The sequence below is a fragment of the Artemia sp. Qi Xiang Cuo genome, chromosome 13 (assembly GCF_049724085.1).
Source record: "Artemia sp. Qi Xiang Cuo chromosome 13, ASM4972408v1, whole genome shotgun sequence".
Lineage (NCBI taxonomy): Eukaryota > Metazoa > Arthropoda > Branchiopoda > Anostraca > Artemiidae > Artemia > Artemia sp. Qi Xiang Cuo.
The window spans coordinates 50,455,336-50,482,269 of NC_142806.1; the positions used below are offsets into that span (position 1 = coordinate 50,455,336).

General features: G+C 34.2%; 1 protein-coding gene across 2 annotated transcripts in view; it reads right to left on the minus strand.

Moving 5' to 3' along the window:
- Positions 1–26,934, minus strand: part of fwd (phosphatidylinositol 4-kinase beta fwd) — a 233,133-nt gene that overhangs the window by 13,843 nt on the left and 192,356 nt on the right. For both annotated transcript variants that reach the window (XM_089099304.1, XM_089099303.1), the window contains exons 11-13: positions 16,474–16,667; positions 14,189–14,407; positions 5,056–5,309 (exon numbers count right to left, since the gene is read on the minus strand). In XM_089099304.1, coding sequence (XP_088955430.1) covers positions 5,056–5,309; positions 14,189–14,407; positions 16,474–16,667 — 667 coding nt within the window. The remainder of the gene's footprint in view (positions 1–5,055; positions 5,310–14,188; positions 14,408–16,473; positions 16,668–26,934) is intronic.

Genomic DNA, 26,934 nt, shown 5'->3' on the forward strand with positions numbered 1-26,934 from the left:
TGGCTTCTATGTATTTTATCAACGGGTCGAGATAGATCTCGAACAGAAATGAAGAGCTTGGGTCACCTTGCCGGAGGGATATTTCAAGGGGGAATTCCTCAGTGAGGCTACTATTTACCACCCCTTTCGCCGCTGCGCCACGGTATAGGTTCTTGTAAAAAACGACAAATTAACCACAAAACGAATACTTCGCCGTCATCAGTTCCCATAGGACTTCCCGGACTACCGAGTTGAAAGCTTTGATAAAATCAACGCATATTCAAACTCATTTGAGATTACTTTCCGATAGTTCTTCTCTTCTAAGGAGTAAGTCACGTAAAATTGCAAGAATATGTTGGACTTTTCGACCCTTTATGCCCCCGTGTTGGGTCTCACCCAGAATGTTTCCCATCAGCCTTCTGAGTCTGTTCATGAGTACTTTGGAGCATAATCGGGTATCACAGGGAAGTAGAGAGATGGGCCTCCAGTTCTCGATATGTTGCATGTCTCCCTTTTTTGGCACTAATGTGATGATCGCTAGGGTCTGATCCGGTGTAGCTCCTTCACGTATCATCTCGTTCATTGCTGATAACATGATTTCCGAGATTTCACTAAAAAACACTTTGTAAAAATCGTAGCTAAAACCATCTCTTCCTGGGGCTTTCACTGTTTTAGTAGAACTTAAAGCTTGTTTTAGTTCATCTTCAGTTATGGGCTGACTTAACATTTCATTCTCGTCCTTTGAAACCTTTCGCTTCACTTCAAAATCATCAAAAGTAATTGCCTCTCTTGCTCCTTTCCATTTATATAACTCTGAGAAGAAACCGTATACCGTCTTTTTTATTTCTTCGTGATCATCTGTTATCTTTCCATCATGAGTTTTTATTCTGTCAATTTTGCATTCTTCTCGTTTGCTTTTAGATTTCAAGATTGTCGGCAGGCTTATTTGTTCTCTCTCATATAAATCGTTTAAACGATTTTTTACTGCCCAGTTTTCAAATTTTTTCTGGTTGTTTTCCTTAAATTGTCATCTTATTACATGGTATTCAAAAATCGGATCGCCTGTATTTTGGTCTATGTCATCTTTCATTTGACTAAGGACGTTTATTAAAAATTGTTCATGAGCTAACCGCTCTCTTTCGCTTTCCTTTTGAAGGTATTTTAGAAAATTTACGATCTGTCCTTTAAATTTAATCCACGCTGTTAGGTGGCTTTCGTCTTGTTGTCGTTCTGTGAGTATTTTGCGGATTTTTTCTCGGATTATTTCTTTGTTTCCTTTATCCTTGATAGTATCAGGGTGTAGTTTCCAATACGGAGCTCTCCTGAAACATGTTTTCCTATTTACATCTCCTATACTTGCTCGGACCGCGTAATGATCAGAGAATAAAACGTGCTCATGCTGAATGGAATTTACAGACTTTTCCATCTCCCTGGATATGTAAATTCTATCGATTTTACTTGCTCCATGGTTTCCGATTCGGGTGAAAGAAGACTCATTCTTTTTCTTTAGAACCCACATGTATGTTAAATCATATGCTTTTACCAAGCTTTTTATATCTTCACTTACTCTCTTTTTGGTACTCGTCCCCGTTCTTGTTTGCATATCCTTTTCTTCGACAACACAATGGGAATCTCCCGTTCAAAATTTAAACTCAGTTCTAGGGACGCATCTTGGTATGATATTCTGAATAAAATCAGCTCCGACTTTGATGTTATTACTTCCCGAAGGAACGTGCACGTTTATGAGCGTGATGTTTTCAATCTGAAGGCTACATACGGTTCCATCTTCTTCATATTTGAAGTTCTCTAGGTCAACTGCAATATCTTACTTCGAGAAAAAACCTTTGTCGAAAGATTCAATTTTTGAGAGGAATGAATAACCACTTGCCTGTATTCCACAGACACGAGAAATGTCAAACTCCTGGACTGCTAATATATCAAAACCTGATGCTTTCAGATACTTCGTAAAAACTTCCTGACGCTTTTTTGCTTTAGCCCGTTTAAGTTCAGGGTTCCAATTGTTAATATTCATTCTAAAATTCTAAAACTGACAAAAAATATCTTCAGTTTTTTTATTTATTTCCTTTTCCTTTGTTTGAATTGGTTTCGTTTTCTGTTCGTTCTGTTTTTATTTCTTTTGCTTGGTTGTTTTCATTACCTCCCATGGATACTTCGCTGAGGGTCCTTTTTTGTGTTTGTATATTTCCTCCTCGATTCTTAACCCCTTCAGATGGTTTTTGGGTGGTAGGGGGTCTCTGGGTTCTCTTCTGGACTTCCTCTGGTTTCTTTGGTTGATTTGTTCCATTTTCTCTTCAAGGTCGTTTTGCGCTTTTTCATTTTTTTTCGCTTTCTATAAATCCATTTGTACGTTCTCATCTGTGCTATTTATAATAATGTCTACGGTCATCGATGGTGTGAATTTCCGTACTCCCTCTAGGGCGCTGCATGAGCCTGACGGCTGACTTACAACAGTCCTAGGCGTTCCCCATGGATTATTAAAATGTCTGCCAATCGGATTTGGGCTTAAAACACTGTTTTTTCTCATGTTTCTTCTGTTTCTAGGGCAATCTTTTGCTTCATGAGTTTTGTCGTGGCATATGTAGCAGGCCTTGTGTTGCTCAGGGTAAAAAACATTTATTTTTTCATCGCCACCGAAAATGTTGATAGACGGTGGTATTGGCGTTTCAATGTACATTAATGCGTTCGCTCGACCAGTGTAGACTTGTATAAACTCGTCACCACTGTATACTTTCCTTCTGATATTTAGAACAGTTCCATAAACTTGTAGTTCTTTCTTTATGTCCTCGCTGGTAGCTTCTCCCGGGATTTTTCGCAACTGGACAACGACCGGGCGTCGTCCAGATCTGTCTACATTTACAGGATATACGCTATTTTGGAATCGCATCTTCGGTTCATTCGTTTTGCATTTTGATACGAGGTCATTTGCCAGCATTACCTATTTCATAGTGACTCGCACCTGTCCGAATCTCTTAAGATCATCGGAGTCGATCGCTCTCACTACTCCAGCGTTTAGGCCCAGTTCCTTGAAAAACCGATGAATGTCGATTTCTCGTACTTCATTTAGGACTGATTCTTCCATCATTCTGAAATCGAACACAACTATACTTCTGGACATTTTTTTTTTATTTTTTTTTTTTTTTTTTTTTTTTTTTTTTACTATATAAATAAACGCTATCAAACTCTCACTCACACTTCCTTTACACACTTTCCTTTACTTTCTCTTAACAATAAACACAAACAAATACAAAAAAAAATCACAAATAATAAAAACAACCACCTAATTCTACACTCACACTTACACACTAACTTACTCTCCAACACTCAACTTACCTATTCTTCCTTTTCGACACGCAAATTCTCCGACCAAAATTTACCGGACGGCAACCCTACATGCCAAAAAAAAAAATTCACTCACAGGTCCCCCAGCCAAAATTTAATAGCCGGCAACCCTGCACACTGACACTTCCGGCAACCCTGCACACTAACACTTCCTTTTACGTCACAGGTGACTCATATGGTTTCCTACCATTTATACACTAAAAACAAAACAAAACAAAAATACTCCCAAATTAAACACTAAGACTCACTCTAACTCCTTCTCTAAATTCCACACACAAACTCTCCCTTCTTCACACCGAATTACATACAATTATTTATTATTTTTTCAAAAACAACCACCATGAACAGCGTTGCCAATCAGATCCTGAATTTGTTTCCGAAATTGTTTTTGAGTACCCGATTCGTGAAATAGGGTAGAAAAGACTGTGAAGTTTGTAAAATTACCAAAAGTTTTCTAAAAAGAAATCATTTTTTCCACAGAACTATCCTAGCTGGTAAAGTAAACTTCTCCGGAACAATTTTGAATCGTAATTCTGAAGAACATCAAATTACCTCTCTGAGGGCCAGAGACAAAAATTCCATACCTCTTCCAGAAGTCTTGGAAATAATTCTGGAAAAGATAGCCTCGAAGGCCAAATTCAAGCTTCTTGGGTTGCTTTCTAAAATTTCTACCTGATGTTGAAAAATACCTTGGGGAAGCGGTATTTTTACTGAAAATACGCTTTTTTGCTATCATTGAAAACATAGAAAAAAAAAAAATTGGCCCTACTACCATAAATTCTTAAAATATATTTTGCCCCTCCCTCTAAATTTTTATGAATTGACGCCACTGCTCATCCCAGTGCCTAGATAAGTTGGCCTAATAAGGCATAGGCTGAGATTTAATTCGTAAATTTAATCAACGAAAGCAGGATTCTGTTGCGACATAGTGTTCAACATTTGGTCGTGAATATTAAAGTCTACCTCTACAAGCCTATCTTCTTTACAAGATCCCCTTCTTAAACTAAGTCAAATCAAAATCCCTAGTTGCCAAGTAATGAAAAAGCTAAAGTCATTTCCTCGAAAGGTCTATTTTCTTTTCAAAGGTCAATAAGTTTCTACCTCTCTCTTGTATGTTCATTTTATAGGATGAACAAACAATGTCCAGCGTTTTCCCTTTAATGGGAAAAGGGGAATGGCGTTAGGAAATCTAGGGAAGGGGCCTCGGTTGTACCATCTGTTAGGGCCCGATTTCTATCATATATATATATATATATATATATATATATATATAATATATATATATATATATATATATATATATATATATATATATATATATATATATACTACTACTAAAACTTCACCGCAGCACCAAGCCGCCTGAGGCCAAAACAGCTACGCACGCTCCTCCTCCACCCCCATCTATTCAAAGCCTCCCTTTTTAGACCCGCCCACGAATTTCCCATTTCCTTTAGCCTATTGTTTGAAATACGGTCAGTCAGCCGGGTACCCAGAACAATCCTTAAGCAATTTCTCTGGAAAACATCTAGCATAAATATATATATATATATATATATATATATATATATATATATATATATATATATATATATATATATATATATATATATATATTACATAAAAACACAAAATAATGTTGGTAAATAATATTATAAATAAAGAAACTAGGTACTATAAATAAAATGAATATAAAATAATAATCCCAATAATTACCAAGAGTCATAATTTCAACGATAGTTAGCAGTCGTTCATAATGCTTACGGGCAGCAATTAAACCCTGTAGGATGAGGACCTTGAAGTATTTGAACATATCCGAGTCCTTGCCACCCATTACGTCGACCATCTCTTGAGTTAGTTTAAAGGGTGAGGATTCGAAATTTAAGTTTTTCGGTGAGGAAGACAGCATATATCCAAAATCGATGTGGATGAGGTGACCTTCATTATCCAACAAAATGTTGTTGTTGTGCCTAAAAAAAGAGGTGTTTGTATAACAACTAGGAGCTGAATGAAGAGGAAAGAAGTCACAAGATGGATATGGAAACAAAAGAACGAAAGAAAGAGAAAAAGCAAGAGAGTGGGACAGGACCGTAACCAGGATTTCTGTTCGAAAAGGGGAGGGTTACCACAAACAAAAAAATGGTAAAACAACAAACAATTATTTAAATGTATTTTTGTTACTTTTATACGAGTCGGACACATTTGTCGTGGGGGGAGGACATAAATCAGGTACTCCAATGGATACAGCCCTGGGGAAGGATAAAGAGAGCAATAGATAAAGAATGAAGACATTAAGAGAAAGAGAGAGAGAGTGAGAGAGAGAGAGAGAGAGAGAGAGAGAGAGAGAGAGAGAGAGAGAGAGAGAGAGAGAGAGAGAGAGAGAGAGAGAGAGAGAGAGAGAGAGAGAGAGAGAGAGAGAGAGAGAGAGAGAGAGAGAGAGAGAGAGAGAGAGAGAGAGAGAGAGATTAAAGATTAAAGACATGCATTACCAAGAGAAGCAACTTACTCAAACCCACAGCCCTAGATTATCAGAGAGGCTTTTTAAAAAAAAAACATTAACAAGTTTTACCTTTCAGTAATTGCAAAATATATGATGCCACAGGAAAGTAACATTTTCCTTCATTTTCTACCACAAGTCGAAAGATTAGCCCAAAAAGGTTTTAGACACAAGACACTTTTAAACAGATTTAAAAGTGTCATATCGCGGCGCATTCGTGGTGCAACTTGTGCTTATTTATTTTGAAGAATAAAACTGAATTGACCAGACAGAAACAGAGATGATCAAATTTTATTTGACATATGGAGGAAAAAAAATTATCCAAAGTGTACCTTTCAATGCTTTCCGTGCGACAGGCAGGATTGAACCTACGCACCCACTAATGGGGAATACGGCCATAAGTTTAATTTTTCTAATACTTCGCTCGCTTTCTTTTATAATGGCTGATGTATAGACATTTCTTAGCATAGCCAACAACAGACTTGAGATTATATTTATATGAATGGACAATTCAAAAATGAAATATTTTTTCGGTGGGAATGAGGAATCAGATGACCAACAAAATAGGCATAATCAAAATGTATATTGCTATCCTACCGTCAAAACTTGTCCCAGTGCCCATTCTCCCCCCCCCCCCTCAATGTCTGGATGGGTCTCTTTTTTTCTACTTTTTTTTCATTACGGCCCAAGAAAGCAGGATCGAACCCCGTACAAAGAAAATTGCTGTACCTAGTGCTTTTTGTAATTAAAAAAAGTTCCGTATGCAGATTGTAGATTGTAGAAGATACAGACAAACATGACGTTTAGATTTTGGCGTCACGAATCGATACAACTTAAAAATTTTTTTAATATCTTGCCTTCATTATGGTTTTCTTTGCCCTGTCTGCCTAAAACTTTAAAACCATCCAGGATTAATGTTAAATCCATCAGGGAATGCTGAGGGGGGTGTTAAACTAAATTAATCAAAAACAAATGCATCTAGGCAGTCACAATGACGAATCTGTAACACTGCTATATATGCAATATAATCCTTTATAATCTTAATATATTCGAAGTTGATGAGGCATTCAGGAATTGATATCAATGCATATTAAACTTTTAATCTACGTTCATTAGTACTTTCTGTAATGTTGGTTATTATGGTGTTTTTGTTTTCTTCTTTTGTATGTTATGGTAAAGAAGAACACACTGCTTGAAATAATCTTTTTCCAGGAAAGCGTCAATGGTGTGCTGGTCTTTAAAAGGCTTTTGGGGGCGTTAGTTATATCCTTATTTTAGGTAGTTTAGTTCGTTTTAAGTTTAGCTTGATTATTTATAGTAATTTCTGTTTTGGTTACTATTAGTACGAGTCGCTCCTTATCTACAGTTCGTTACCACAAACTGTTTAATAAAATATGATGGCACTAAGTTTGAAAGTTGCTCGTCCCTCCCGTTTGAAATAAAAGAACTTAATTCAGTATATGAATACAACTAACCACTGATAACCCTATATGTAAACAAGAACTCGGATTCTACGTCAAAATGCACTTATTATATCAGAGCAGGTGTGTAATTTTATATGGAGCCGGGGGGCAACTCCCCTCCCAGGCCTCGGTCCCCCCCCCCAAACCCAATTTGCCTTCCCAGCAGAAATTTAGTTTCTTCCAAAATATTGTCAAAACTAAGATAAAACTGAATAATTCAAGCATCAACAGAAATAGATAAGTTTTTTTCAGGACATATTTACCTTTATAGTACTACAAAGTACCTTTGTAGTACTATAAAGTACTAAATATTACCTTTATGGTACCAAATGGCTTATTTTTTAGTTTTTACTGGCATTTTATATGATTTGGGGAAATTGGCTGCAACTTCCCCCCCTCCCAAGGATTTTGACAAAATTACGCCACTGTATCAGAGCAATAGACTACGTCTTATTACATTATTTCAGGTCAGAGCTAACAGTTTTACATAGTTTTTACTTTATTTCTTTGAAATTCTCCGGTTTAACTTGTCTTTGGGCTGAATGTCGTGTAATGCAACTTCAGTGAGTTACTTAAGAATTTTATATGACCTTTTTCTTTAAATAAAAAATAAAAATTTGTAAAATAAAATAAGAAATGGGAGAGTAAGGTTGGGGGAGGGAATGAAACATTTGATTTCGCATATGGAAACATGAAAATCGCAGAAAAAAAATTTATTTTTTTTATTTTTTTTAATACTCGTGTATTATACGCCACTCACTCAAGAAGTATTCCATTTCTATTGTGTGACCGCAGCTGGTTTAAAAGAATTTTCCTTTTTTTGCTCGTTCAATGATTAGTTTCTTATGGTTTTGTCCAGACTTTACATAATATTTTTTATTTATTTATTTTTTTTTTTTTGTCTTCAGTTGACCAGAGAGTTCTTTGTGTAACTTTAAATCACCATTTCATAACAAATGATTTGTTTGCTCCACTCTCACCCCGTAGTTCGTTGTTTTTCTGAATAACAAGGGCTAACTTGATATGTTTTTACTCAGCTTCACGGAGGGTGTAGAGAAAAACTTGAAATGAGCGAAAAAAAGGTACTTGTGCATTATACGCCACTCACTCAAGAAGTAAAGTTAGGTTAACCCTAATGAAAAATACGAAAACATGATGAAAATATAATATTTTTGAAACAAATTTGGGCTATAAATTCGTACATAAGAGGGTGGGGGTAACCTACCTCCCCCTCCCCCCCCCCTAATGCGCAAATATATAGACCAAATCATACAATTCCAATGTATTCTGTCACCCACCACTTGTTTTCCACTGAGCGTAATTAAATGATTTCTTAATACTACCAGAGTAAACAGGTTTGTTATCGAGCTTTACACAGCGTATACTTGAGTGAGTGGCGTATAATCCACAAGTACAAAAATGATAATGATAGCATTGGAATCAGCATACTTGTTCTACTCTGAAATAATAAAAAAATTATTTGTATTGAATTGAAAGTATGTTACAAATTATTTTTAATACGATTTTTATTAGATAATACTCTACAATTTAAAAATTTACAGCTATTTTATAGTGCTTTTAGAATAAAAAAAAAACGGGGAAGCACCCAGCAAAACGGCTAGGCAGTTACTATCTGTAAATCTTTCACTATTCTAAATTTTTTTCTTATGTGGTGAAGCTGTTTGTAAGTGTTGGCGGTATATAAATACACTTGTTAGTTTTGGAAGGTAAAGACGTTGGAACCAATGAGAAGAGAAAAGATCAAATGCGATTTTTTTTTTAATTTACTTGGGAAAGCACACTGCTTTGAAGAATTGAATGGGCAACCCACTTTAAAAACGCTCAAATAGCACAAACGCGCCCGATATGGCAACATTTCTAGTAACTTGTTGCAGTGTCAAGCCATCAGAAACTGACACAGTCTTTGCTTACAAATGACTCAATTTTCTAAAGTGAATGACACAAGTTCAGAATATACAACTAGATAAGAATTTATAAATAGAAATACTAATAACCAGTGTTATTGGATGCCCGATGTAAGACAACGCAGCTAAAAAAACAAAAATACACCTAAGGGCTATCTTAGAGTGAAAACGCATTGAAGATGAAATTTTTCAAAAAATTCTCGATGTTAAATAAACTACTTTGAAAACTGAATCCGCAACCATTTAAAATGACAAAAAATCAACATGAAAACATGACATGACAACATTACAAAAAACCCACATTGCGCATTACACGACCCTTCCGGCAACATTGCTACTACTCATTACTGTATTAACCTCCAGAAACCGGCACACTCGCTGTTGCCAAGGGACACAACATAGCCACGTAAATGACAAAACTTCAGAGAGTCAAGAAAACAAAAATAGAAAGTAGTTATCAAAAATAGAAAAAGATCATGAATGTAAATATATCTCTAGATTTTAACGACGGATGGAAAAAGCCTACAATTAATTCGAGAGACTAGTCAAAATTCTGGATAAGGAAACATAGTTGCAAGTCTGAGCTAATTTTGACATAAAAAAAAAAAAAAAAAAAAAAAAAAAAAAAAAAAAAAAAAAAAAAAAAAAAACAAGCCGTAAAGCAAAAGAAAAACAAAATATTGAATGCAAGATTAAAATGTAAAAAACGGCAAAAAGGAACCTCTCTCAAATCGTGCATGTTTTTATACGTCCAATAAATTAATGTCAAAGGAAGAAATATACCACAATCTCTTCCTAAAACATCTAGGTATATGCTGTAAAAAATGCCCTCAACGGCTAATGCTACAAAGTCCGAGCGGATTAACTGCCGATGAAGAGAAAGAACGAAGAGAGAGAGAGAGAGAGAGAGAGAGAGAGAGAGAGAGAGAGAGAGAGAGAGAGAGAGAGAGAGAGAGAGAGAGAGAGAGAGAGAGAGAGAGAGAGAGAGAGAGAGAGAGAGAGAGAGAGAGAGAGAGAGACAGAGAGAGAGAGAGAGCGTCGATACCTGACTTAGCAGCACACAATACACCATATATAAAGAAATAGTACAATAGGAAGTGGTAGCAACTCAGCTAGATTAGTTCAGGGGATATTTTGTTCCATTGTGGGTAAAACAGGTTTACAGCGTTCCCTCAATCGTCCTCAATTCACTCCTTATATGGATTAAGTCGCCAGGGCCGTATCCAGGTTTTGTGTTCGAGAGGGGGATATTTTTGCGGGGGGGGGGGGGGTATACAAAAAAAAATTAAAAATGCATCAAAAATTTGCTTATATGCATTTTGCTATGTTTTCACGAGTCGGATCTTTTTTTAGGCGGGAGGGGGTTCAAAGCCCCTAACCCACCTCTAGATACGGCCTTATAAGTCCCAAAATAAAAAGCTTAATAGAGTTAAACCGAATCTACAAATAGTTATGTTCAGTATGCTGAATTTGCGCTGAACTAAATATATACCAAACCTTTATTCTTTCAATAGTAATCAAACTCTGGGCCCATGAAGAGACACGTACAATACTCCGTAACAAGCACTTAACCTCTGGTAGACGTTCAATTTTGATAGAATTTTTTGAGAATTTAAACGGATCTAAATGTCATCAACCATACATTCGAAGATATTCTTTTAGTTGACTCCAGCGCAATGCGTACTTGAATGAAGAGAGGTTTGTTTTATTGTAAGTATTTACTCCTAAATCGTTCGGTTGCAACTCATTCCGTATGTTTTTCCGTCGTTACTTTTCTACATTTTCTTCTTAATATTTTTCTTTAATATTTTGTATACTTATACAATTAAATTAAACAATTCAGTTGCCCAAAATTAACTCAACAACTCAAAACCAACTCAACAAAAATAGCGTAAAATAAACTTTGATAGCTAATTCACCCAAAAAGTAACAACACAAACAACAGTGGTGTAAAAGACAATTTTCAACAGCTCATTCACACAAAATTCACTGAACGTAAGAACACCATCTCAACAACAAAGGTGTTAAATAACCACCGACTCAACAACAAAGGCGTTCAATAAAATTCAACAATGCATTGACACAAAAAGTACCTCAAAGCGAACTCAACAATGGCTTAAGACAAAATTCAACAACTTATTCACTCAAAATTTCACTAAACAACTCAAAACAATCTCAATGACAAAGAATTTTTAAAAAATCAACAGCTCATTCACTTAAAAAATACCTGAACACGAATTCAACATTTGCGTAAAATAAAACTCATCAGCTTATTCACTCATAATTAATTAAACAGCTCAACACAATCTCAACAACAACAATAAAATTAAACAACTCATTCACACAAAAATAAACTAAACAACTCAACACGGGCTCGACAAGGGTGTAAAACAAAATTCAACAACTTATTCACTCAAAATTTCACTAAACAACTCTAAACAATCTCAATGACAAAGACTTTTTAAAAAATCAACAGCTCATTCACTTAAAAAATACCTTAACACGAATTCAACATTTGCGTAAAATAAAACTCATCAGCTTATTCACTCATAATTAATTAAACAGCTCAACACAATCTCAACAACAACAATAAAATTCAACAACTCATTCACTCAAAATTTCACTAAACAACTCTAAACAATCTCAATGACAAAGACTTTTTAAAAAATCAACAGCTCATTCACTTAAAAAATACCTGAACACGAATTCAACATTTGCGTAAAATAAAACTCATCAGCTTAGTCACTCATAATTAATTAAACAGCTCAACACAATCTCAACAACAACAATAAAATTCAACAACTCATTCACACAAAAATAAACTAAACAACTCACCACGGGCTCGACAATGGTTTAAAACAAAATTCAACAACTTTTTCACAAAAAATTTCACTAAACAACTCTAAACAATCTCAATGACAAAGACTTTTTAAAAAATCAACAGCTCATTCACTTAAAAAATACCTGAACACGAATTCAACATTTGCGTAAAATAAAACTCATCAGCTTATTCACTCATAATTAATTAAACAGCTCAACACAATCTCAACAACAACAATAAAATTCAACAACTCATTCACACAAAAATAAACTAAACAACTCAACACGGGCTCGAAAATGGTGTAAAACAAAATTCAACAACTTATTCACTCAAAATTTCACTAAACAACTCTAAACAATCTCAATGACAAAGACTTTTTAAAAAATCAACAGCTCATTCACTTAAAAAATACCTGAACACGAATTCAACATTTGCGTAAAATAAAACTCATCAGCTTATTCACTCATAATTAATTAAACAGCTCAACACAATCTCAACAACAACAATAAAATTCAACAACTTATTCACTCAAAATTTCACTAAACAACTCAAAACTATCTCAATTACAAAGAATTTTTAAAAAATCAACAGCTCATTCACTTAAAAAATACCAGAACAAGAATTCAACATTTGCGTAAAATAAAACTCATCAGCTTATTCACTCATAATTAATTAAACAGCTCAACACAATCTCAACAACAACAATAAAATTCAACAACTCAGTCACACAAAAATAAACTAAACAACTCAACACGGGCTCGACAATGGTGTAAAACAAAATTCAACAACTTATTCACTCAAAATTTCACTAAACAACTCTAAACAATCTCAATGACACAGACTTTTTAAAAAATCAACAGCTCATTCACTTAAAAAATACCTGAACACGAATTCAACATTTGCGTAAAATAAAACTCATCAGCTTATTCAATCATAATTAATTAAACAGCTCAACACAATCTCAACAACAACAATAAAATTCAACAACTCATTCACACAAAAATAAACTAAACAACTCAACACGGGCTCGACAATGGTGTAAAACAAAATTCAACAACTTATTCACTCAAAATTTCACTAAACAACTCTAAACAATCTCAATGACAAAGACTTTTTAAAAAATCAACAGCTCATTCACTTAAAAAAATACCTGAACACGAATTCAACATTTGCGTAAAATAAAACTCATCAGCTTATTCACTCATAATTAATTAAACAGCTCAACACAATCTCAACAACAACAATAAAATTCAACAACTCATTCAAACAAAAATAAACTAAACAACTCAACACGGGCTCGACAATGGTGTAAAACAAAATTCAACAACTTATTACCTCAAAATTTCACTAAACAACTCTAAACAATCTCAATGACAAAGACTTTTTAAAAAATCAACAGCTCATTCACTTAAAAAATACCAGAACACGAATTCAACATTTGCGTAAAATAAAACTCATCAGCTTATTCACTCATAATTAATTAAACAGCTCAACACAATCTCAACAACAACAATAAAATTCAACAACTCATTCACACAAAAATAAACTAAACAACTCAACACGGGCTCGACAATGGTGTAAAACAAAATTCAACAACTTATTCACTCAAAATTTCACTAAACAACTCTAAACAATCTCAATGACAAAGACTTTTTAAAAAATCAACAGCTCATTCACTTAAAAAATACCTGAACACGAATTCAACATTTGCGTAAAATAAAACTCATCAGCTTATTCACTAATAATTAATTAAACAGCTCAACACAATCTCAACAACAACAATAAAATTCAACAACTCATTCACACAAAAATAAACTAAACAACTCAACACGGGCTCGACAATGGTGTAAAACAAAATTCAACAACTTATTACCTCAAAATTCACTAGACAATCTGAACAACAAACACAAAAAAGACAACTCATTCACAAAAAACTAACTCAACAAATCAACACTAAACAAGACCTAAAATAAAATGCAACAACCCATTCACTCAAAATTAACTTAACAGCTTAATACCAACTAAAAAACAATGAGATGAAACCAACTTAAAAAACCAACATAAAAACAATTAAAAACCAACTTAAAAACATTTATACCAAACATGGTATAAAATAAAATAAATAAAATATAAACATATTTACCTATCTTTGATTTGAATCAAATAGGAGACGACACAATAGCCAGCACAGCTGACTACAAAATTGTTTTGGGCCGTCAAAAACGACTCTGAATTGTTGTCGCCAATTTCTCTCAGAAAATATTCCTTCAAAGTAAGCTTGGAATTTTTTTTGATTTGATGCAAAGATACTGTATTCAAAATAGGCTCTATTAAACCGGAGTCACTAGATAAAACGAGTATCCTGCAAGAAAAAAAATCTTTTAAGATTTTCGGAAATTTAATTTTTAAAGTTTACATTTTAGTTAAAAGACAAAAAAAACACGTTTGTTAAGCCTATCTTATATGTATAATTTATATTGTCAGTAAGAAAACCCGCTTATGTGAAACCTGTCTAATTGTATATGTAATTACACCAACACATTAAATCAAATATCAAGCGTTGTCAGCTCAGTTGGTAGACCAATACGTAGACTCCTAATCTCAGGGTCAATGTTTTAATTTCAGGTAAAAATTTTAGCTTTAATTTTTTTAGGTAAAAGTTCAGTTTAAAAAATTTTAGGCTCAAGGTTAATTTGTAGTACCTTATTTTTAGGCAAAAGTAAAATCTTTGGAGAAAAATACTTACGAATCCAGATTGAAGAATTCAATCAAAGGGGCGAGGAATATTTTCGATTAAAGGGGGGGGACAAAAATTGGCAAAGCCGACCAAAATGTTAAAATGGAAATAAAACTTTTTTTTCAATGAACGACATATATAGATGAGTTAGAAAGTGTTATTTACCTTGCGTTTTTGAGAAGGTATGCGTCTCCATCTCAGACTCCTAATCTCAGGGTCAATGTTTCACGCCCAACGTTAATCGTTTTTTAGGATTTTCTTGTTTTTTACGTAAAGGTAAAATCTTTGGAGAAAAAACATTTACGAATCCAGGAAGAAAAAGAATTTGATTACAGATTTTTTTTCTCCTCATAAAAGAGCATTTTCAAAGTGATTGTTTGGGTGAGTCTGACTCAACTGTATCTAGTCTATCCTGTTTTGCCTCATGGTTAGCGGATCGAACTATAACTGAATGTCAGCTGGGGAGGAGGAGGGGTTAACAAAAGTTCAAGTCATGTCTTCGGGGAGGGGGAATTTTCTATGATATTCCTTGAGTTTATATTGTAGCTGATTTCCTTTTTTGTGACATATTCCCTTCTGGACTAAATTATTGCTCTTCAATTTCATGGAATTAAGGCCCTCCACAAAATGTGAATTGATAAAAAATGACATATATATTAGCTTCCTTCAGCTGTTGAATACAACAATATACACGCTTTAATATTTTACGAAAACCAGCTACAAAACAACAAATGGCTCGTTAATAATTACAAATGTTTTAATTACCGATTTAACCACTAATTTTCAAAAAGATAAAAATATTCTGATGTATCCAACTAAAGTATTGCAACTATTTTGTTTCCTATTAAATATCATGGCTCTAGCGGTAGGTGCAACCTAGTAAGAACGAACCATGGCTCATATTAACAAAAAGTTAAATAACGCTTTTAAAAAGAACTGTTAATGATAAAAAATTACTATTTGCACCTGATCCAGGAATAGCAACTATTATCTAATTAGTATTAGCAGTAAAATGTTATTTCGAAAAGAAAGTTATGATAATTTTAAAAAATAGGCTGAAACCCCCCTAAAAATTACGTCGGATCGAGACCAAAAGTATACCATTGGCATTGCCATAGCGAAAAACCATAAAAAGAACTGAAGTCCCCGGGCTTGAACAACAAGGAAAATCAACTTTTGGCAAGGGTAGCACTCATGTGTCCCCTTTTTCTTACAATATATAGTGCGTTTTGAAAGCAGCTAAGCATAATATTTAAATAAAATAAAAATATTTACAAAAATACTAGTATGAAAGCAGTTTTCACAGCCTTTATATTGTCTCACTCCACTCGCAAATCCAAAAAAATACTATTGAATTAACATATGCCCGTATATTTGATTGACAGTTTAAGCAACAACTACAGAATTTTCTGATTCTGTTTGACATTTATATCACTTTTTATCATGGGTATACATTTTCCTAATTTTCAAGGAAGGAGTTTACCAGATGATACTTTTTAATACTTTTACCAAAAAGTATCTTTTTGGAACAAAATTTTATAATCTTTTCCAGGCCCTTTTAGAGGGATAATTCTAATAAATCATCCCCCTTCATCCCTGTTAGAAGTACGACCGTTGGTTCTCTCCTAGTAGTGGCCTTATTACATCCACTGTTCTTTTTCTATCACAAAGGGGGTGGGGAAAATCATTACCTATAAGGTCTAATCCACAAGGGTATTCTTTCTATTTGCCAGATCTTTTGTAGAGTTGCTAGCAGCTGATAAGCAAGTAGTTCCTGTCTCAGGTCATCCCCACACTTAACAATGACCGCTTCTAGTCTCCAGTTAGGAAAATTGCCATATGGTGATGAATCTCTTATTCGACGGATTTTCTCCGCCCATGGTTCCTAGAAAGAGAAAAAACATATCAGTAAGATGAAGGTGTAAAACTTGAACGTATAACCTAATATAGTTTTGACAGTGGAACTGGTGCTAATGTGGACAAAAAACAAAAACAAGGCCATCTAGCGTTTGGCGTTTCTTGGCATTTCTTTAATCAAAGTTATTATAATTAATGTAAGTCGCGAAACAATGGAAATATTTACCATTTGAACCATGCTTGTGAGAAACACCATTAAGAAACTTGAAAGAAATCCCAAGAAACACCAAAGGTTAGATGGCGTTGGTTATTTTTGTAGACACTAGCTTCTACTTTTACAAGCTGGAAAAACTCCTTGGCGTAATTTATGTTATATTCCTGACAGTCGAAATGGCGCTAATGTAGACAAAAAACAACAACAAGGCCATCTAGCGTTTGGCGTTTCTTGGCATTTCTTTAATCAAATTTATTATAATTAATGTAAGTCGCGAAACAAAGGAAATATTTAAAATTTGAGCCATGCTTGTGAAAAACAACATTAAGAAACTTGAAAGAAATCCCAAGAAACACCAAAGGTTAGATGGCGCTGGTTATTTTTGTAGACACTAGCTTCTACTTTTACAAGCTGGAAAAACTCCTTGGCGTAATTTATGTTATATTCCTGACAGTCGAAATGGCGCTAATGTAGACAAAAAACAACAACAAGGCCATCTAGCGTTTGGCGTTTCTTGGCATTTCTTTAATCAAAATTATTATAATTAATGTAAGTCACGAAACAAAAGAAATATTTACAATTTGAACCATGCTTGTGAAAAATACCATTAAGAAACTTGAAAGAAATCCCAAGAAACACCAAAGGTTAGATGGCGTTGGTTATTTTTGTAGACACTAGCTTCTACTTTTGCAAGCTGGACATACTCATTGGCATAAACTATGTTATATTCCTGACAGTGGAACTGGTGCTAATGTAGACAAAAAACAACAACAAGGCCATCTAGCGTTTGGCGTTTCTTGGCATTTTTTTAATCAAAATTATTATAATCAATGAAAGTCACAAAACAATGGAAATATTTACCATTTGATCTATACTTCTGTGAAAAACACCATTAAGAATCTTGAAAGAAATCCCAAGAAACACCAAAGGTTAGATGGCGTTGGTTATTTTTGTAGACACTAGCTTCTACTTTTGCAAGCTGGACATACTCATTGGCATAAACTATGTTATATTCCTGACAGTGGAACTGGTGCTAATATAGACAAAAAACAACAACAAGGCCATCTAGCGTTTGGCGTTTCTTGGCATTTTTTTAATCAAAATTATTATAATCAATGAAAGTCAAAAAACAATGGAAATATTTACCATTTGATCTATACTTCTGTGAAAAACACCATTAAGAATCTTGAAAGAAATCCCAAGAAACACCAAAGGTTAGATGGCGTTGATTATTTTTGTAGACACTAGCTTCTACTTTTGCAAGCTGGACATACTCATTGGCGTAAACTCTGTTATATTCCTGACAGTGGAACTGGTGCTAATGTAGACAAAAAACAACAACAAGGCCATCTAGCGTTTGGCGTTTCTTGGCATTTTTTTAATCAAAATTATTATAATTAATGTAAGTCACAAAACAATGGGTATTATTTACCATTTGATCTATACTTCTGTGAAAAACACCATTAAGAATCTTGAAAGAAATCCCAAGAAACACCAAAGGTTAGATGGTGATGGTTATTTTTGAAGACACTAGCTTCTACTTTTACAAGCTGGACATACTCATTGGCGTATACTATGTTATATTCCTGACAGTGGAACTGGTGCTAATGTAGACAAAAAACAACAACAAGGTCATCTACCATTTGGCGTTTCTTGGTATTTCTTTAATCAAATTTATTATAATTAATGTAAGTCGCGAAACAATAGAAATATTTACCATTTGAACCATGCTTGTGAAAAACACCATTAAGAAACTTGAAAGAAATCCCAAGAAACAGCAAAGGTTAGATGGCGTTGGTTATTTTTGTAGACACTAGCATCTACTTTTACAAGCTGGACATACTCATTGGCGTAAACTATGTTATATTCCTGACAGCGGAACTGGTGCTAATGTGGACAAAAAACAACAACAAGGCCATCTAGCGTTTGGTGTTTCTTGGCATTTTTTTAATCAAAATTATTATAATTAATGTAAGTCACAAAACAATGGGTAATATTTACCATTTGATCTATACTTCTGTGAAAAACACCATTAAGAATCTTGAAAGAAATCCCAAGAAACACCAAAGGTTAGATGGTGATGGTTATTTTTGAAGACACTAGCTTCTACTTTTACAAGCTGGACATACTCATTGGCATAAACTATGTTATATTCCTGACAGTGGAACTGGTGCTAATGTAAACAAAAAACAACAACAAGGACATCTAGCGTTTGGCGTTTCTTGGTATTTCTTTAATCAAATTTATTATAATTAATGTAAGTCACGAAACAATGGAAATATTTACAATTTGAACCATGCTTGTGAAAAACACCATTAAGAAACTTGAAAGAAATCCCAAGAAACAGCAAAGGTTAGATGGCGTTGGTTATTTTTGTAGAAACTAGCTTCTACTTTTGCAAGCTGGACATACTCATTGGCGTATACTATGTTATATTCCTGACAGTGGAACTGGTGCTAATGTAGACAAAAAACAACAACAAGGACATCTAGCGTTTGGCGTTTCTTGGCATTTTTTAATCAAAATTATTATAATTAATGTAAGTCACAAAACAATGGAAATATTTACCATTTGATCTATACTTCTGTGAAAAACACCATTAAGAATCTTGAAAGAAATCCCAAGAAACACCAAAGGTTAGATGGTGATGGTTATTTTTGAAGACACTAGCTTCTACTTTTACAAGCTGGACATACTCATTGGCGTAAACTATGTTATATTCCTGACAGTGGAACTGGTGCTAATGTAGAAAAAAACAACAACAAGGCCATCTAGCGTTTGGCGTTTCTTGGCATTTTTTTAATCAAAATTATTATAATTAATGAAAGTCACAAAACAATGGAAATATTTACCATTTGATCTATACTTCTGTGAAAAACACCATTAAGAATCTTGAAAGAAATCCCAAGAAACACCAAAGGTTAGATGGTGATGGTTATTTTTGAAGACACTAGCTTCTACTTTTACAAGCTGGACATACTCATAGGCGTAAACTATGTTATATTCCTGACAGTGGAACTGGTGCTAATATAACAAAAAACAACAACAAGGCCATCTAGCGTTTGGCGTTTCTTGGCATTTTTTTAATCAAAATTATTATAATTAATGTAAGTCACAAAACAATGGGTATTATTTACCATTTGATCTATACTTCTGTGAAAAACACCATTAAGAATCTTGAAAGAAATCCCAAGAAACACCAAAGGTTAGATGGTGATGGTTATTTTTGAAGACACTAGCTTCTACTTTTACAAGCTGGACATACTCATTGGCATAAACTATGTTATATTCCTGACAGTGGAACTGGTGCTAATATAGACAAAAAACAAAAACAAGGCCATCTAGCGTTTGGTGTTTCTTGGCATTTCTTTAATCAAATTTATTATAATTAATGTAAGTCGCGAAACAATGGAAATATTTACCATTTGAACCATGCTTGTGAAAAACACCATTAAGAAACTTGAAAGAAATCCCAAGAAACACCAAAGGTTAGATGGCGTTGGTTATTTTTGTAGACACTAGCTTCTACTTTTTCAAGCTGGACATATTCCTTGGCGTAAACTCTGTTATATTCCTTACAGTGGAACTGGTGCTAATGTAGACAAAAAACAACAACAAGGCCATCTAGCGTTTGGCGTTTCTTGGCATTTTTTTAATCAAAATTATTATAATCAATGAAAGTCACAAAACAATGGAAATATTTACAATTTGATCTATACTTCTGTGAAAAACACCATTAAGAATCTTTAAAGAAATCCCAAGAAACACCAAAGGTTAGATGGTGATGGTTATTTTTGTAGACCCTAGCTTCTACTTTTACAAGCTGGACATACTCATTGGCGTAAACTATGTTATATTCCTGACAGTGGAACTGGTGCTAATGTAGACAAAAACAACAACAAGGACATCTAGCGTTTGGCGTTTCTTTTCATTTTTTTAATCAAAATTATCATAATTAATGTAAGTCACAAAACAATGGAAATATTTACCATTTGATCTATACTTCTGTGAAAAACACCATTAAGAATCTTGAAAGAAATCCCAAGAAACACCAAAGGTTAGATGGTGATGGTTATTTTTGAAGACACTAGCTTCTACTTTTACAAGCTGGACATACTCATTGGCGTAAACTATGTTATATTCCTGACAGTGGAACTGGTGCTAATGTAGACAAAAAACAACAACAAGGCCATCTAGCGTTTGGCGTTTCTTGGTATTTCTTTAATCAAATTTATTATAATTAATGTAAGTCGCGAAACAATAGAAATATTTACCATTTGAACCATGCTTGTGAAAAACACCATTAAGAAACTTGAAAGAAATCCCAAGAAACACCAAAGGTTAGATGGCGTTGGTTATTTTTGTAGACACTAGCATCTACTTTTACAAGCTGGACATACTCATTGGCGTAAACTATGTTATATTCCTGACAGTGGAACTGGTGCTAATGTAGACAAAAACAACAACAAGGCCATCTAGCGTTTGGCGTTTCTTTTCATTTTTTTAATCAAAATTATTATAATCAATGTAAGTCACAAAACAATGGAAATATTTACCATTTGATCTATACTTCTGTGAAAAACACCATTAAGAATCTTGAAAGAAATCCCAAGAAACACCAAAGGTTAGATGGTGATGGTTATTTTTGAAGACACTAGCTTCTACTTTTACAAGCTGGACATACTCATTGGCGTAAACTATGTTATATTCCTGACAGTGGAACTGGTGCTAATGTAGACAAAAAACAACAACAAGGCCATCTAGCGTTTGGCGTTTCTTGGCATTTTTTTAATCAAAATTATTATAATTAATGTAAGTCACAAAACAATGGGTATTATTTACCATTTGATCTATACTTCTGTGAAAAACACCATTAAGAATCTTGAAAGAAATCCCAAGAAACACCAAAGGTTAGATGGTGATGGTTATTTTTGAAGACACTAGCTTCTACTTTTACAAGCTGGACATACTCATTGGCGTAAACTATGTTATATTCCTGACAGTGGAACTGGTGCTAATGTAGACAAAAAACAACAACAAGGTCATCTAGCGTTTGGCGTTTCTTGGTATTTCTTTAATCAAATTTATTATAATTAATGTAAGTCGCGAAACAATAGAAATATTTACCATTTGAACCATGCTTGTGAAAAACACCATTAAGAAACTTGAAAGAAATCCCAAGAAACACCAAAGGTTAGATGGCGCTGGTTATTTTTGTAGACACTAGCTTCTACTTTTACAAGCTGGACATACTCATTGGCGTATACTATGTTATATTCCTGAGAGCGGAACTGGTGCTAATGTAAACAAAAAACAACAACAAGGTCATCTAGCGTTTGGTGTTTCTGGGTATTTCTTTAATCAAATTTATTATAATTAATGTAAGTCGCGAAACAATAGAAATATTTACCATTTGAACCATGCTTGTGAAAAACACCATTAAGAAACTTGAAAGAAATCCCAAGAAACAGCAAAGGTTAGATGGCGTTGGTTATTTTTGTAGAAACTAGCTTCTACTTTTACAAGCTGGATATATTCATTGGCGTAACCTATATCATATTCCTTTTACAATGTATGCTAATAAGCCATATGGCTTTTGCAGTCATCTCTAAACTACATAAAAAAACACAATAACAGATTACCCACAGAGAAGTTTTGTGTGTTGTATAACTTTTTCAGGTATTTACTGCGATATTTTTTCTTTTCTTTTTCATTATCAAGAACGTTTAATTTTTTATTCACACATTCATTTATAAAGTATATGTTACATTTTATAATAAATATTGTTTCAATGTTCATTTGAATTTTTATTAAAATTTTTGCTATAATCTGAATATTTTTAATTCTATACTATCATTGAATATTATAAAACTTATATATAAATTGTATTTAAATATGTTTACACATTTTTTAGTTTCTATTTCTTTTAATGTATTTCCACAGTTTTTCTTCTTCTTCTTCCTCTTTTCTTTTTTTTGCTCTACGATATTATCTATACATTCGGAGATTCAAGTGATATCACCCGTCATTGAAAGCATTCCCGGCGAAGTGTTAAGTTCCCGTTATGAAATAGATGGACTTGCATCATTTTCGGCAAAATCATTGAAGTTTCCCCTCCTCAACAAATGCTGTGACTTTGGTTCCATAGAAAAACTTGACAAGTTTTTATAGGGTATTCCTCACTTCATAGGTTATTCCTATAAAATGAGGATTTTTAACGCGGTTTTGATAACGTCTTTATATAAGCTCTGAACTTCTCAAAGAGCACCCTCACAGACGATTGTATAATTATCAAAAATCTTGTTACTTTTTGAATCTAGCCACTTCTTGGGATATTCGAGCATTTGGGGGAGGTGACCAAAAGCTTATTAATGAAAAATTCATGGCACAAGGCTCCTAAAAACTTAAAGTCTCAATTGTCACTTGTCAATCTCTTACCTACTTTTTCTTGCTCAAGTTGTTTCTTCTGAACTACCTTTTAAAGGAATAAGACAAGTTTTAAGGGATAACATTCCTTGGAGGAGACCATTCAAAAAGAAGGTGCACCGTCATTCAATTTGTCCTTCAAGAGTCCAATAGGGGATGGGGTGTCTTCTTTTGAGAGTAATCTCACTGCACCGTGTTTCTGTGTGTTGGCTAGGCAAACGGAGATACAAGTAGAGATAGCTCGTCGGAAAAAAGGTGGCGGAAGTACTTGTAAAAGATTGTCGTAGATACCACACCAAATGTCTCATTTAGAATTAGTAAAAGTACCCAATCAGTTCTAAAATGTGCCCTCCGGACCCTAGTTTGGATATTCTGTGGTGCTAATAGGGTTTAAGAGCCTCTGCAAAGAGTGGATATCCATTTCAGCAAAAGGCATAGTGTATGAATTGTACAGAGGGATAATCGATCCGGATGATAAATAGGTTCTTAGAATGAAGAACCACACACAGTTGCTGCTAAGGACGATCGGACCCGATGGAGATAGGAGATTGAGCCTGATGTGCCCCAAACGAGCTCTGAGGAGAAATGAATTCTTAAGAGATGAAGTTTATCAGCTTTCTCGATTACTCCACCCCTGAAGGTAAAGTTTGGATGTCACGCAAGATCTTCGATCGGATGATTAGTAGCTGTTTAGTCTTGGATCCATAGAAGTCGACCATCCGGGCATCAGACTAATTTTCTATCTCCAGAAGATCACATTATAGGAATAGAAGAAGCTTGTACAGGGTTGTCATGCTTCTGAACAGCTTCATGGGCCGTTTCAGCAAAATTCTGCACAGGGTTAAAGAGATTGTTCTCTATCGTGGATATACAAAGGAAAAAGTGCAGGTATCTAGATACAACGCTGATGAAGCTCGCCTTTACTAGACACTTACTGAAAGTAGACCCTTCGAGAACTACAAGAAAAATACGATTTCTTAGAAAGATCCTAATAATCTCAAGTAGATGACCACAAATTCCATACACTTGAATCTTTTTGAAAAGCCTCATATGTCAGACTTTAAGGAAAGTTTTTGGGAAATAGCATACAGTTATGATATTTATATATCTTAATATCATAAAATTGGGCCAGAAGTTCAAGCTACTGTTATGCTGGGTATTCAGGCAGCCAAATGTTGAAGATCTGTGTTGACAGCCCATTCTTCTTATTGCTAATGAGGTTATTTAACTACAAGTGTGTGCCAGGGGTTTAATTGAAAATGCCCTTATATTAGCCAATTTTTGTAGAGTTGCTATCTGACTTGGAACCAGGGATGACGTGGACAGACTTGACTTTCTTTTCTTGAGAAGGATCAAAAGCGAAAACAGAGCCGAAAGAGAAAAGAACAGTATTTGAAACAGAACTGACATTACAGTGCTTGAGGACAAAATTTGGTATATTATCTGGATCGGATGTGGAGAGAGGCAGCTACCTCTTAGTTACCTCAATAAGTCCCAACATCTTTTTTGAAGGTAGGGGGATTAAACAGTTTTATACGAATCCATCAAAGGACAAAATGGTATTGAAGTCACAATAGTTACTCCAATACGGATTTTAAAGCAGCAAATTGGCAATTTTCTCAAGATTGATTCGATGTGAAGATCAAAATGGACTTTTAAATTCATCAAATATTTAAGCTTTATAGATGTTTTAGGACAATTTTTTAAGCAAAACGAAAAGAGGACACACGAGTGCTATCCATGCAAGTGTTTTCTCGTTGATTTTCTAACCAGGGGAATATAAGTTTCATGTATGGGTTTACGACCACGGCAATTCTTGTGGTGTACTTTTCGTTTCGATCCAACCCTATTTTTGTGGGTTTTCAGAATATTTTTTGAATTCCCATAAATTTGTTTTCAAAAAACATTTTAAAATTAACACTAAACAAGGTAAAAGTTACCATTCCTGAATTAGCTACAAATGGCGATTTTTTCTCACTAGCCACTTTTTTAAAGTGTTATTCTATCCTGTGTTGCAGCTGCCGCTGCAACCATGATGAGAGCCCTGGAAGAGGGGAAGGGGCTTCAGCCGCCTTAATCAGTCTCCTCTTGGTTAACCCTGTCTACAAAAAACTTGCTGTCAACAACTATTTTAAATTTATTTAGTACTCGCACACATTTGCAGAGTTTAAAATTAAAGGAGAGAGCCTCCCCCGTGTCCGTTCCTGTGCCCATAAAAGGTTAAAATGACATATGACCAAATTCAAGCATAAAATGGAAAATTTTGCCTCCAGTTTTTAGTATAGCTCGCAATTAGAAAAGCTGTTTGGTAAGTTAAAGATGAACTTTTTTTTGTCAGAAAAGCAATAAAAATTAATGAAAATCGTATAGAATAAACCATTTTTCTAGATATGATTTATAGTTTCCCGTCTTCAATATCATTTTCTAATAATGAAGATGCATTGAGAGTTCCTCGGGAAAGCTCATTCCTTTTTTTCATAAATGATATATGGCCACATTTAGGTATATTACGGCAAACCTTGTATCTGATTACGCCTTTATTATAACCAGAATAGCTACTCGGTATGGTCTAGCCATCTTCCTAATCTAGCTGTCTCACAAGAAAAGCAATAAAATGTTTGGAAACCGCATACAGGAAAGATTTTCTTACAAATAATAACCGTGTTCAGGCAACAGAGGCAATGAATATTATTACCTTTTCTGCCGTCCCTGATTCATAGCTTTCCATTTCGATATCGCTTTGCAGCGATGAAGATCCATTGATGGATCCTCAGAGGTATCCATTATATTTTTTCATTAAGATAAAAATAATGAATCGCCACAATCAGGCATAATGGGGCAAACACTTTACCACGATAAATGTCAGATTAATTTTCGTTTATTTATTCTGAAAAGAGACACAAATCATATTCCATTTATGGATGTTAAAGGAAAAGGCTACAGAAAACCAGTTCAATCAAAGCGAAACAGAGAGATTACGTGTAAACATTGTTCGTTCTCGTTACTGGCTGAAAATTTCACACGGAAGAACCAATCAGAAGAAATTTAACTTTTCGTTCTTTTTACTGGCTTATTTTTTTAACGCAGATCCACCGGAAAACCAACCAGGTTTCAGAAAGCGGCGTTAATTGATTTTCCTTTATGACATAAACTTAAGACAAAATGTGATTGTCTAACAAAAAAACGGCACAGTGCAGACCAGAGAAGTTAAAACCCCCTGTTTATCATGGAATTATAGAAAATAATCTCTTTTTCTTCGGTTCAGTCTTAACAGATGGTAGTAAACAGATATATAATTTATTTTGTAATTAGACTAATACTAAGCATTCTACACAAAAAAACAACAAAGAAAAAACACAATAAAGGCCCAAATATATAATTAATATTACAAAGAACTTGACATTTCTCTCTTTTTAATAGTTTGTTTTCTTTTCTGAAAAAAAAAAAAAAATTCTAGTCTCAGCTGTGGATTTCATGATCATTGTGATTTCACCTTTTTTGATATGATTCAATGTAAATTAGATACGAGTAAGCAAAAGTTCTACATATTAAAACTAAATTCCTCGTTTTAACCCCACCCCCATCATATCATGTTTCTGATCACACCAGAGTGAGCATCTATCTCAAAACCAGTTTCTTTCAGTGTTTTTTTCTT